General features: G+C 44.9%; 1 protein-coding gene across 1 annotated transcript in view; it reads right to left on the bottom strand.

Annotated features, from left to right (window-relative positions):
- GUCY1A2 (guanylate cyclase 1 soluble subunit alpha 2) overlaps window positions 1–13,272 on the bottom strand; it is a 147,684-nt gene extending 134,412 nt beyond the window's left edge. Inside the window, exon 1 of the mRNA XM_057399738.1 lies at window positions 12,978–13,272. Within this exon, the coding sequence (XP_057255721.1) occupies window positions 12,978–13,253 (276 nt within the window). The 5' untranslated portion in view covers window positions 13,254–13,272. The remainder of the gene's footprint in view (window positions 1–12,977) is intronic.
- Window positions 13,273–14,855: the final 1,583 nt, after the last annotated feature.

Here is a 14,855-nt window from a genome sequence, read left to right as displayed (position 1 = left end):
CGGACTCAGAAAAAGTTTAGGCCCTTTTTATCATGGCCTGTAATGACAGGAAAAGGGGTAGTGGTTCTAAACTAAAAGAGGGTAGATTTAGACTAGATATAAGAAAGGAATTTTTCACTGTGAGGGTGGTGAGGTGCTTGTACAGGGTTGCCCAGAGAAGCTGTGGCTGCCCCATCCCTGGCAGTGTTCAAGGCCAGGTTGGACGGGGCTTGGAGCAACCTGGTCTAGTGGAAAGTGTCCCTGCCTGTGGGGAGGGGCTAGGACTAGACGAACTTTAAAGGCCCCTTCCAACCCAAACCATTCTATAACTATATGAACAAAAATATAAGAAAGAGTTACTGGGTTTTTTCTCTAATTCTGTATCAGATAAATACTTCTCTTCCCTGTGGGAGCTAAGTTTCATGTGCTAAAAGGCATTGAAAGTTACACGTTCTCTTGGAAAACACAGTGGAAACACCATATGACTGAAACCATCATGTCTATCTCCCTTCTCAGTGATACAGGCGGTGTTGAAGCCCTTAGGCCTGATGGGCTACTAAAAGAGATTCAGCAGCTTTCCTGCTCTCAGCAGGCAGAAAAATCCGGCCTTCACATATATAGAAAAGATGCCTCTTCCCTCACTAGCAATGAAGAAAATCCAAATGGCATTAAGCAAAGAGGTCCATAGAGCTGCCATCTCCCATCTCCATACAGCATTTTCCTCAGCCCCACTCTCTACACACAGGACATTAGTACTTCACCAGCAACTCCTCTGACATGAAATAGGTAACGGTAGAAATGTTTGATTGTTAAATTAAATCTCCCTTCTGGCTCTCCCTTTACAGCATGAGTATGGAAGGCAGAAATGCCTGCTACCACAGCAGAGAGAAAATAAATAGCGTTTTATCTTCTCAGGCAGTTTTGGAGCTTACAATACCTGAGAAATCTTCCAAGGACTGTCTTTGCCTGACACACAGATGTTGCACTCCTTACCCAGGGAATAATCGTTTTGATTATCTCAGGATTTGACCATACAAGCAACCCAAACCCTGAGCTTACATCATCAGTAGACCTCCCTTCTCCGTAGACCTCCCTCCTCCTGCAGCGCTGAATGAAAGCATAAAAAATACTCCATGTTAACTCCCTCTTCTGAAAGCTAAATCAGCTGCCAGCTGTTTTGAGACAATTTTACCCCATGAACTCATACCCCTTTTCACTGCTATCTCCTATCAAATCTTAGAAACGAAGTGCAGACAAGAAATAGGATTTATGATTAAAACACTGGTCATAAACAGAGCTCTATGCAATGTGCTCTCAGCCAGTATGAAAACTGACCTGAGGAGTCACAAAGTCTTTCTTCACTTCTGACAAGAATTATGACGGCATGTCACTGTGCACAGTTCAAAAGCCACTGCACTCACCTTTTCAGTTTGCTGTATTTCATCTGTGGTGAATGTCATTTTGCTGCAGATGCAATTCTGTAACTATGGCCATGACTAACCAAAACCAAGACGAGATATGACACCTGCTCATAGCTGCATACAAGAGTACTTTGCTGTACCACTTCTCCCATTACGGACTATGCATTGCCCATGAGAGAGAAGGTGAGCAGGAAAACATTTCCACCTCTTTTCTTCATCCAGGGGCAAGACTGGATGGAGGAAAACAGCTAAACTACATCCTAGTAGCATGAAACACACAACCTTTCCAAGAAGAATAATTCTGCTGTTCAGGGAGCTAAAAGATAGCTTACAACAACTTTCCCCCCTGCTATATAAGTGTGCTACACAGGTACCAGTGGCACTTATTTACTGGAGAGGTTTTAAAGCCTCATGACCACTTACAGTGAAAGACTTAATATAAATAGAAAATAACAACTGCTGCCTAAACGAGTAAATGTTACCAACTCATTTTGATTATAATGATTTACTAATATTTGGTATGCATTACAAAAGGAATAGTCACATCAGCTCAATGTTTCTAAGGGCAAATCAAATTGTGACATGCCAACATCTTCGTAGCTGACATGGGCAGTGGGATTGAGTGCGTCCTCAGCAAGTTTGCAGATGACACCAAGCTGTGTGGTTCGGTTGATACTCTGGAGGGAAGGAATGCCATCCAGAGGGACCTTGACATGTTTGTGAGGTGGGCTGATGTCAACCTCACGAAGTTTAACCATGCCACGTGCAAGGTCTTACAGCTGGGTGGGAGCAATCCCAGGCACAGCTACAGGCTGGGCAGAGAAGAGATTCAGAGCAGCCCTGTGGAGAAGGACTTGGGGCTGTTGGTTGATGAGAAAATGAACATGAGCCAGCTTCAGTGTCCGCTCACAGCCCAGAAAGCCAACCGTATCCTGGACTGCATCAAAAGGAGCGTGACCAGCAGGTCAAAGGAGGTGATCCTGCCCCTCTACTCTGCTCTTGTGAGACCTCACCTGGAGTATTGTGTGCAGTTCTGGTGTTCTCAACATAAAAAGGACATGGAACTGTTGGAACAAGTCCAGAGAAGGGCCACAAGGATGATCAGGGGACTGGAGCACCTCCCGTATGAAGACAGGCTGAGAAAGTTGGGGCTGTTCAGCCTGGAGAAGAGAAGGCTGCGTGGAGACCTGATAGCAGCCTTCCAGTATCTGAAGGGCCTATAGGCATGCTGGGGAGGGACTCTTCATTAGGGACTGTAGTGACAGGACAAGGGGTAACAGGTTAAAACTTAAACAGGGGAAGTTTAGATTGGCTATAAGGAGGAAATTCTTTCTTGTTAGGGTGGTGAGGCACTGGAATGGGCTGCCCAGGGAGGTTGTGAATGCTCCATCCCTGGCACTGTTCAAGACCAGGTTGGACAGAGCTTTGGGTGAGATGGTTTAGTGTGAGGTGTCCCTGCCCATGGCAGGGGGGTTGGAACTAGATGATCTTAAGGTCCTTTCCAACCCTAATTATTCTATGATTCTATGATTCTATGAATATTGCTATAGTTAACTGTAAATTAATCCAAGAATTGCTACATCAAATCATATCCAAACTCTGTTTGCAATGATGGTATACAAGGTAGAAGGGAACACTGGAGATATTCAGACTGATCTCTTGCATGGCAGAGGCCATAGGACTTCCCTGAATTAATTCAGAAGCCAGACATTATGCCATGGCTAATCCTAATGTGTCACATTAGTAACACATCACCAAATCATTGAATCATACAGGTTTGATGGAACTTCTGGAGGTCTTTCCTGCGCAATGCAATTCTGCACCTCTGTGAAAAGTCTGGATCCATCTTCTCTATACACCCTGATTAGGTGGGTGTAGATTACATTAAGATACCCCCAAAACTGTATTTTCGTAAAAGCTGAACAGACACAGCACCCCCAGCCTCTCCTCAGATGTCAGGTGCTCCGTCCCCTGACCATCCTGGCCATCTTCTGCTGGCACCCGTTAACAATCCCTGAGGCATATGCAGAGGTAACTAGTTGCTAATTCAAACTTTGTGACTCTGATGGCCACCTTTTGAGCCATCAGGTCTAGTCAATATTCTACACACATCACCCCCTTAAGCAGTCCATATCTCACGAATCTGGCTCTAATGACACTATGGGCGACCATGACAGACTTTTCTAGAGTCATGGTAGACAACATCCCTCCATCCACTGAGACAGTTATCTCAAGGTCTCCCCTGGCTGTATCACTGGTGCCCATAATGCATGAGCAGCAGGGGTCATAGTCCAAGAGACAAACAAGCTTTGGCAGCTTCTTCGCAACGCAATGTCTGAGCTCTTGGCAAGCAACAAACCTCCTGAGGCAGCAAGTCAGGCTGGTGAATGAGTGCCTCTGTCTCTTTAGGAGAAAGCTTCTGATACCTACCACCCTCCTTTTCTTGAAGCCTCTAAGGGTTGAGGCTTAGATGGCTCTGATGCGTCATCACAAGGGAGGTCACTTCTCCCACTTATTTCCAGGGCAGTGTAACTGGTGAACCACTGGTGGAAAAGGGGCCTTAGTTGTGTTGTCAGAAGTAACGAACTTCCAGCCTTCTCCATCTCAGAAGTTTATACCCTTCACCCTCAAGGGTTATCTCTATTTTTCTCTCCTTCCTTTCAACATGGGGCAAGGCATCTGGAAAGACCTGTCCACCCTCCCTGATGTGTACAACCTGCTCACCGTCTACCACAGCTCTTTCACGTGGCACCTCAATGCTGTAAGCAGAGCACGCTGTTGTTGCATACCAGCAGGCAGCATCCCTGACAGTCACAGCCCTGCCATGGCAGTGACTGTTATTCCACCAGCCACTGCTGTTTGCAGGATGCACTCATGGAGAAATCTGCCCTTCTTGTTAGATCTCACTCTGTTCTCCAGTAGTGTGAAACTGGTTTCGAGACCTGAAGCTAGAGGAATAATAGCTCTTTAAAAGCACTTTTATGACTAATTGGAGAAAATCTTTATGAAGATACTTGTCTAAATGAACTAAAAATATTCTTTCTTTTTTTTTTTTATTCAGACAACTTCCTTTGAAAATGGATTCCAGTTTAAACACTGTGTACAATTTTGGGGATTTTGGGGGATTTGGCTTTGGTTTTTTGTTTAAGTTTAATTTTCCCAACTTTTAACTTCATTGCTGCCAGTTTTAGAGACAAAGAGACGGGGACTTCCACCTTAATTGTGTCCTTTGTTGTAAATGTCTTTCCTAAAGCAATCTAAAGTAAGCTTTCCAATCTTCTCAAAGGACAGAGATTTAAGCCGATTCCCTAGCCATTCTCTGTTGTTTCTGGAATGTCTTTCATTTGATGGCAACTCCTTCAGAAATAAATGGTAGGGCTCATCTGCCCAACTGTAGGCACCCAAAGTGATTCATTTCATACTATGGTTGGTATGTAACACATGTCTGAAGACTCAGTCTTTAGAAATACCCATTTCTTTCTTTTGTCTAGAAAATATGTTGAGTGATTGCTTTAGACTTAGACATCTGTTAAATATTTAAGTAAAGACAGACAAACCCCACCCAGAGGTGGCAGACCAGCACACAGTGTCCTAGATGACTCAGTCTAAATTTGCATAAATGCAGTTTCAAATATTCCATCCCATTCCTTCTGCATCCTAAGGTAACCAAATAGAATTAGAAAACAAGGGGACTATACAGAACAGGAAGGTCTGAGCCAAGAGAGCAGCCAGGTACATAGACAGCTTCTCCTTAACCCTAACAAGGCTTCAAAGACCTTCGAGGAAAGCTAAGTGGCTCCTAGCTGAGCCTCAGAAGTGCTTCAGCAGCCAGGCTCATGAAAAATCGAATGCTTAAAATGTTAAACATGGAAGTTGAAGCACTGAAGAGCGTAATAGGCTCAGCAAGAAACCACTTTGCTTCTGTCACAGTTTCTTTGCGGAAGTCCGTTGAGTCAGGGGGCTCCTCCAGACTCTTGTGCCCTGGGGAGCAGCAAAGTCCTTCCTAGAAGAACCCACACTTCTGCATATGGCAGACACACATTACCACAGACCTCAGCCATATCAGCACTTTGATGCTGAAAGTTTTACATGTTTCAAACCTGTAGTGTTCAATCACTAACTCGGCAGATGTGCAAGACTTTAATTGCCAGCTTCACTGCTGGTGATCATTCACTAATGAGTAACGTTATTTTTTCCATATTGCAGAAACAATTTTAGTCAAGTCTTTCTGCACGGGTGATTACAGATCTCTAAGCACACATGAGTAGGTGTGCACCTGGTTCATCCAGAAGAGATAACTGGCAAAAATAGTCATTTTCACATCCAGTCTGGGGTTTTTTAATATTTACCCCATGATCATGAAAGCAGTGGAAAACTGTTCTTCCCCTGTCCTTCTGGTCACCAAAATAATGGTGTTAATGGCTGTAAACAAAGGATCCAGCTGAAGGTAAAGAGTTATCACATTCCCAAATGCCAGGAGTGGGGAGATAAGCACTGAAATTGATACAACTAGGGAAAAGAAGAACTGAAAGGAAAAGAAGGCTCCTTTGGCATCTGAGAATTTTCTGATGATGGAGAAAGAAAGAAGGCTACCTAGCAGGTCCTTGCAGACCCTGCACAGCCAGGATCCTTCCCTGTGCCCCTCCCAATAGCTGAAGAATGGTATGAAAAGGCACAGACATAAATCAGAAATGCAGAAGCAGATCCCCAACATAATAAAATGAAAATTACAAAAATCTTTTAAAAAAACTATTTTGGGGTTTAATAGTGCTTTTGATAATATCAGGAAAATAAATGTTTTTTACTCTCTAGTTTCTGAACCTTTAGGGTGCAGTCCTTCTTTTCTCTGTAACTGTATAAGCTAAAAATGTATTTTTCTTCATATAAACCAGCTTCCTGATTCCAGAAGTTTGTGCTTTAGACAAAAGCACCAACTGCTTGCAGACCATGACTAGTGCCAGATTTGGGTGAGATGCAGAAGACGCAGAATCCCCAGGAGGGGACTGTTTGGGGATCCAGAGCAGGATGCCTGACAGCTGGAGGCAAAACAGGCTGCCTTGCAACAGCTCACAATGATCCAGACAGGTCCAGGCAAGGGTTTAATACCTGAGCTCAGCACCACCTAAACCTGAAACCATTTTGCTCCTCAGTTTAAGTAAACTGGGGTACTCCTCAGAGTATATACTTGTGCACATCACAGAAAATGCCTTAATTTATTTAACATTAAAACTAAGAATTTTATCCCATATTATTTTATGGCTAGAACAATGCAAACACTGAAGAAATAAAGCAGAACTAAATAATAATTAGAAATTGTAACTCCTGCATCCCCAGATGCCTTTCAATGAGAAGAATCAGACATTATGGATAGAAATTGACTATTACATTATCTAGTCTAACTCATTGAAAGCAATGGATAAATATCTCAGGGTGCTATCCATTATAATACTGGCTGAGATCACTTTGTTCATCTTTGAATTTCACCATGTCTAAAATGGATAGAAGATATTGTCCGCGCTGCAGAAAGAATCTATTCAGTATGTGAGAATATAATAGATGATCTATTGCTAATGCTACCTGCTCATGTTTTGATGCAACTCACATCTACTACATAAAATCATCGGTGCTACTATAGCAGACAGATAGGAAATGAAAGGCTTTACACGTCAGTCCTTCACAAGGAATTTATTCTTCTGGGATAGAAAATAACCAATTTTCTCAGTATGACTGAACCTAATTTCATATGCAGAGCTGCAAAGTTGCTTATCCCTTGAGACCTATAGACAAACCACAGATTTTTTAATCTTCATTTTGAAACTTACAGTTTGAGAGTTAGCAAGCAGACATGTCTAGAAAGAATTTGGATATGAGATGGAACAATTTTGTTTACTCAAAGCATTTTATAACAGCCTTTAACATTAGCACAAGAGTTAGAAGGAAAGAGAGGGATTTCCTCTGTGTTAACATTACAGTTTCCCCAGGACTATACTGGACCGCTGCAAAGTGGAAACTGTCTTTGCTCAAGCAGCTGCAAATGAAAGACATTCACCCTGACAGTGATGTAGCCATGACTGCACGCTGCTATTAGGGCATATACTGATGATTATAACATTCCCTCCTACTTTACAATGTCTTTCTCTACTGTTTGCTCTAAGCACTAAATGTCAAATAAACTCACCTTAAATAAAATTTCATCAGGGTAAATAAAGTGGCTGCAGGCTGTTGGGTGCAGCTTAACTGTTTAATATTTCATTTGCTGAGGTTAAATGAGATGTCAAACTACCAAACAAGACAAACAATCAAAGCCCACCATAGTGCTCATACTGATAACATTTTCCAGAATTTTCCTGTTTAAGACACCTTAAACAGCTCTGTTCCAAGGTATGAAACAGCAGATTGACTGTCTGTGGACTGCTTGTGTGACCTTGTGTATAAATGGTTTTTCTCTCTGTTAAGTTGAAAGATACTCAGCAAAAGTCTGATTTTATTATACTTTATCAGCAAGATAGCCAGAAGTTATTCCTACAATAGTAGAACTGACATATACCTGATGGGTTGATGTGAGTCATAAGGAGCTCAGAATACTTGTGCAAAATGTTTACAAAATCTCATGTAAAATCAATTTGTTACTTCTCTTGCTAGTGGCAACAATTTGTTATCGCTACTAAAAAGAGTAGCTATCCCTCAAGAGTAAGTGGTAGAGGTTTATGATAGAGCCAAGTCCAATCTGAGCTGCTATATTGCAACTTCTCTGCCAAAACCGCACCAGAGCTCACTGGAAAATTCACTTGCAATTAAACAATTTAAAGTTACAGCAGTCCTGTGACATAAATAATAGCCTACACGCTAACCTAAGTGACTGTCTTCAGGTTCGCTTTTCTTCCACTGTCAGGGAAAAGGTTGTATTCAATAACACAGTTCTTAAATTCAAACTATTTGGCAGCCAGTAGCAGCTTTGTAAATTAAACAGGGGAAAAAATGTTCTTACTTTAATTTGTCTCCAACTGGGCCTTTAAAAAATAGCAGGAATAATTCTGAATGAACAGAAAAGTATATTAGAAGCAATTTTCACTTAATGTTTCTAGTTCAAGTGATGAGCTACATAGGCCATTCAGAAAATCAAACGGAAATGTAAGTCAGTTTAACGCTGTGTGATGTTGTAATTCTCTTTCCAGAATGATCAGTACAGCACTCAGGGGGACACAATCTCCTCTGAATGCATGCCCAGTCACTTGCAGCTCCTTCAGGGTAGTCCATGCCCCTTAGATGGGAGCAGAGTATTTGACTGTTCAAATCAGTGACTTTTTTTTCTTTTTTTCCCTAATTTTGATTCTATTTTCAGCCTGGTATTGGATACAAGTCAAGATAGAACTGGAGCAAATGTGAAAATTGCTGCAAGACACTAAAGAATAAAACTGTGGCCATAGATGCCAGGATATCATTCCTATACAGTAGAGCTCTTAAAGACAGAAAAAAATATGCTGATAAGGAATAGCATATACTGTCATCATCTTTAGTTATAATTAATCAAATTTTCTATCACTGTGGGTGTAAAACTCATCCTTTCAAGTGGAACACAACAACAAAGCTGGAATTAAAAGAAAAATTTATCATTAAATTTGCTTGTGATGTACATATAATTATTTTAGTATTTATCTCCAAAAACACTAAACCCAGCCCAGTGAGAAGAGCACCTGTTTATTTTGACAGCAGCAGGATCTAGCTCCAGATTTATTTGATTGACAACATAACCAAAGACTCTTTGATGGTCTTTCAGATGAAGGAGGACAGAAGGGACATCTGTGCCCAATCAGGAACATGATTTAGGAACATGCTAGAGTGGATAGGAGCTGCCTATGCACTTACAGGCTCAGCTTTGTGGGAACATCACAGGGATGAAGGGCTGTGAGAAGGCAGAGCCAGACACGAGCAATAAGCATGGAGCACCATTGTCTGTGATCTTGTGAGCTAAAGGAGTCACAAGAGCTGAGTGTGTGCAATGCCGGCGTTATGGCACTGAGTAACTAAGTTTGGTGCCACAAAACATTATCTTCACACTCAGATGCCGAGCACACTATGGCTTGGCACAGTGTCCCTGACCCTTTGGACCGCAGCACCTGGCTATGCCCTGCTCCTGGGAGACCCTCAACCCTCCTGCTACCGGTGCTCCTGCTTATTCAGCAAAATGGTACTTCAGGGGCCAACGGGGCAGCAGCTCAATGTGATGTTAAGCATACACATGGTTAGTTTGTTGAGTGTGGCTGTGACTAAGAGTTGCCTCTCTTCTTGCATCACCACTGCTCTGCCTCCCAGCCCAGCACACCCTGCTTCCCGGACCCTCCCCAGCAAACACAAATGCCAGCAGTAGGGTACATGTGGAGGTCTGCTCACCCTCCTCATCATCACATGCTTTTCCACAAAATATGGGGCTGTTTTGGTCGGAGTTGAGCCCTATAGGAACTAGCCTTCTGGTTCTGGCTGTTAAGAAAGAGAAGGGTTGGGCTAAGCAAGCTCCAGATGAACAGTGTCCAACCTTCAATCATTCAGTCACATCAGGGAACATTTACAAACCCACAGGAACATAAAATGACCCTGTGCTGATTGAGGATCAGGGCCTGACATCCTCTAATATAACAACTGCAGGAAAAATCTCTAAAGAGGTGTTTAAGGGAAAAGTTGGAAAATCATGTGTGCTGGAAAGTGCTAGAAGCTGTTCTCTGCAAGTAAGCAGAAGGGGCTGGATTCAATGCTGCAACACAGCAAGGTTCACTTTTCAGGTTTTGTCCACAGTTCCAGAAAAAGTAATATTTGTGCAAAATACTCACAAAATGCAGTAACTTCTTTTCACTGTTTTAGTATAAGACACCTCAAATACTGCATTACTGCATATTACTCTACAGAATTACTTTTCATTGATGATTAGTACAGTTGTACTAACTCATGAATTCATCGTGCTGAAGACATTAATATTTTCATACATATTTGTGCACTACCACTCATCAGGCCTAGCCTGCTTGCACAGCTTTCTCGCCATTCTGCCCCATGGATGTCTCTCTTGCTCAGTTCCTTCACACTTTGGGCACTCCTTCTGCTCAGTTCACAGCTCCCCACATCCCTAGAGCAGCTCCTGGTAGCCCCTGCTACTGCCACACTGAAACACCACCAGCCCAGATATCTCTCTGCATGCCACAGGAGTGTTAAACACACACACAGAAATTTTCCTTGGTGAAAACACACAAAAAGTATTTTCGCCAGTATTTCAATCCTAGCTGTTGCTGAAGGAAAGCACAAAATTAAGGCTAAAGAACCTGTAGCATCCTTCAACTTTGAAAGTGTTCAGCACTGGCGTGGGGACAAATTGCTGCTGCATTGCTGCCTGCAGCCATTGCAGGCAATATAGGTAGTATATACCTTCACACACACTCCTGTGTACATATATGCATGTCTATATAGTTACTGGAGACCTATATCTGTAGCATCATAGAATGAAGATATAATTAAAGTTTTTTTGTTCAGAAGGAACATGTCAATGCAACCTTCAGGCTTGCCTTTCAATTTCACAAATAATGGAAATGAGTCCCATTTGACACTAATTTTATAGGCAAAGTATTATTTTTTTTTATTTTCGATTAAAGTTATTTCTGATTTGTATTAGCAGATATGCAAAAAATATCAAAGCACTAGACATATGGTAACTTGACTTGTTGCAAGAAGGCATCTATTCCGTATCACAGAACAGATTCTTAGTAAAAAAAGGATGCACCAAAATAATAATGCACCTGAGCAGTGATTTATCAGAGTGAAAAATGAAAAGACAGCAGACTGATTCTCTTTGTGTAGCAGGACTGTGACAACATGACTTTTAGACTTAATCACATTAATTTATGCCAAAATGTGTAAGATGAGAGTGAAGCACCAGTTACGATGCCAAGATAAAAAGGGAAATTTTAAGCAATATGTATCACATTAAAATTTAAAAAGAACACAGTTGTTCAGCAATAAGGATTGCTATAATTAGCTTCCAAGGAAACCATGGAAGCTGTTGTTTGGGATATCAAAACCAGGCTGGATGAAATTTTTGCATTCTTAAATGGAATTTCTCTGAGAGCAGGGAAGAAAGAGGACTGTAAGAGCTACCAAAGTTTTCCTTGTCTTTTAATTCAAAGAGCATGCTTATTTTGAAAACACATTCAACGATCCATCAAAGCTGGAAAACTGTAATTGTCTTTTATAGCAACTTAATACAGGTGGTAACAGTCAAAGCTGAGAAAATACAAATACTGAGGTTATCTAAAAATACTGCACTGAGCTACTTCAGAATAATGCTAATATTTTGGGTAACACATGCTCTAATTATACTGTTGCATTATTATAAAATTAAATAGCTTCTTTTTTTTTTTTCTTTTGTACTAAAACAAGACGGGTCACCTGAGATATCATCTATTAATACTAGCATTACAAGACCAGATTCCCAGTGCCGAGGGAAAAAAACAATGGGAAAGAAAAGTCCTCACTAAAGCTGGACGACCATTAGCTATGTAATGCTCTGCTAACTTCTCCCATTAAGCAGCTTGTCTACTCCTATCCAAACAGGTTAAGAAACACCCCAAAAAAGAGATCCTTAAAACCAAAGCAAAGTGACAGCTGATAGTGAGGAGACTCTTAATTTCCAAAGCTGGACAACACCAGGCAAAAAGATGATCCAATGCCACGATAGCAACTGGTTTACAGATCAAGACTACTTGTTGCCGTTAATGTTTTATACCTAAACACATTAAAATATCTCAGAGACCAAAGAAACATTCAGGTGCAGCTGAAACTTTATGAGGAAAATGTAGTGATGGTCATAGAGGCATTTACAGAGGCGTAGCACAATCATAACAGAAAGGCTGGAGAAGGACCTCCTGTTTTACATTAATCTACCAGAACTCCTGAGCCACTCATTTCAGTCATAGAGTGATACAAGCGTACATTACGGGTCCTACCCAAATTCACTTCTTTCAGAATACGCAATGCTTCACTGATTCTCAAATACAGGTGTAGCTACCCAGAGAATCGTTAGTTCACAGATTTCAAACTACATTGTGGATACACTGATCTCTCAGAATGCCAGCACATCTGGGAGGCACAGAGAAATCTGTTGCTGAAATATTTCTGAACAAAAAGTCGAAACTTTTTTTTCTCCTCTATTGAATACAGAAAAACCCTCCGAATGCAAGAAGTTGACATCTCCCCTACGCTGCAGGAAGAACGTGCATGCCATGTATCACAGAGATGTAACTTTTTATACGAAAATGTTGCTAGCGCCAGATAGAGATAAGCACTTCATGATTTTACTGCTGTAATTTAGAAACTCGGCGGAAACCATAAACCCAGCTAAACCGGCAGCGCGCGTATTTGTGCCTCCCGACCCGATTTCCAGCACCGGGCTGCCGAGATCGTCACTCCCGCAGGTTTGCGGGGCCGGCCGGCAGGAGGGCGCGGGCACCGCCGCCTCTGCCCCGACGCACGCCGGACCCCCGGAGCTGCCGCCGGCAGCAGGGGGGACCGGGACGGAGCCGGGCGCGAGGCACTCACCGCGGGGGCCGTTAGCCGGCGGATGCTCTCGCCCAGCGAGTCCAGGTTGACCCGCCGCCGGCGAAGAGCGCGGCGAGCCCCGGCGCTGGCCGCGGCGGCGGCGGCTGCGGCGGTGGCGGCGGAGGCGAAGGGGGTGTCGGGGTGGCCGGGGGGGCTGCGGCTGCCGTTCCAGCAGAGGCGGGACAGGGGACACTCGCCCTCCTCCTCAGGGCTGGTCTCCGGGCAGTCCGAGCCCAGCGAGCTGAAGGACTCCGAGGAGATCTTGCGCCGGGACATGGTGCCGCGGGGCGGCGGCGGCGGCGGCGGCGGCTCTGCTCAGCGCGGGGCGGCGGGCAGCCGCGGGGGGCAGCTCCGAGCCCTGCGGCCGCAGGGACGGCCGCCTCGCATGGCCGCGGGTGCCCCTGGGCGGGAGGCACAGCCCGCGCCGCTGCCCGGCTCCGCGCTTCGCCGCGCCGTGCCGTGGGAGCAGCGGGTGCTGCGCGGCTCCGCGCCGGGAGGATTTAAAGCGGCGGCGGCGGCTGCTGCCCTCCTCTGCCTCGGCCGCCCGCCCTCGCTTCCCCTCCCCCGGCTCCCTCGCTGCTCCGCGGGAATCACGTGTTGTTCGGAGCCCTTTCCCCCTCCTCCTCCTCCCTCCGCCTGCCCCCGCCCCGCTCGCCGCCTGCCACGCTCAGTCCCGCTCCCCGCGGCCCGCAGCCGCCTCCGGGCCCCGCTCCCCGGCGCCGGGGGGGGGGGGGGGGGGGGGGGGGTAGCGGTCCCCGGCAGCACCGCCCGGGAGGGCAGACGGCCGAAGCCGGCTGCGGCGGGGACGGAGGGCAGGGCGCTGCGCTCCCCTCTCTGAGCTTTGGAGCCAAGGGAAGGGGAGCGGGGAAGAAGACAGATATCCCCTCCGGCTCCGCGGGGAGCGGCGCTGCCCGCGCAGTGCTGGGGCACCCGGGAGTCCTCGAGGTACGGCAGCCCCGGTTCCGGCTGCGCGCTGCTGCCGCCCGTCCCGCGGGGTGCTGGACAGCTCCCTGCCCCTGACGCCGGTGCTCGTTTCCCGGGCAGTTGTTGCCGCCAGCGAACTTTCCCGGCTGGCGTTTCGAAGCTTAAGTTTAGGAAAAAACTGGTTTTAAAAGCTGGGAAGTCATGATGCTGCCATCGGTCTTCAGAGGCAAAAGTTCTTGTCTTTGTGAGAGCGCTGCTCCCACGAAGTCATGTCCAAGAAAGAAACATGGACATGCGGGTCATGTCCAAAAAGGAAAAGGGGAAACTGATTTCCTTCCGCTGTAGCAGCTTTGTGCTACAGCCCTGCAGAAAGAGAAGGGAGGGGGGTAGAGGACACACAGCAGAAGAGCTTGGGTACAGGATGGCACCCTCGAAAACAATGCAAGGTGTCTGCTTCCCAACTTTCCCTACCAATGGAGGTGGTTTAAAGACACCTGGGGAGTTTCATGGCAATAATGGAAACCCCACATAGTCCTTTCTCAGGAGAAAGGCTACCAGGAAATGGGATTATAGCTGTAGTGGTTTGTCCTACCTTCAGGGAAGACAGCTTTCCATTACCTTTGTTCAAACAAAACTTATTTTAAAGGGCAACGATTTTAAGATGGCTTACCTATCCCCTGTATTATGACATGTTTTACAACCTTATACTGTTAAATGTCTGAACAAGAACCCACTGGAGAGACTGGGAAGATTTGCACAGGTAGGAAGAAGCTTTTGAGTGCAGCCCTAGGCAGCCCAAACCACATGTCTCCTTTCAAGAAGGGGCACAGGTCTGTGGCTAAGCATGCTGGTTTTAACAAGGGCACAACATCCATTTGCCAGGGTATTGCTTTCAATGTTGCCATCCTTGTTTCTCTTGACTCACCCAGTTTCTATTTATTTTCTTTTTTTTTT

Source organism: Pezoporus wallicus, unplaced genomic scaffold, assembly GCF_028554395.1.
Source record: "Pezoporus wallicus isolate ANWC-B61680 ecotype Strahan unplaced genomic scaffold, APGP_CSIRO_Pwel_v1 scaffold_6446, whole genome shotgun sequence".
Taxonomy (NCBI): Eukaryota; Metazoa; Chordata; class Aves; order Psittaciformes; family Psittacidae; genus Pezoporus; species Pezoporus wallicus.
Note: the sequence above shows the minus strand (reverse complement) of the source record. Positions and strands in the feature narration are given on the sequence as shown.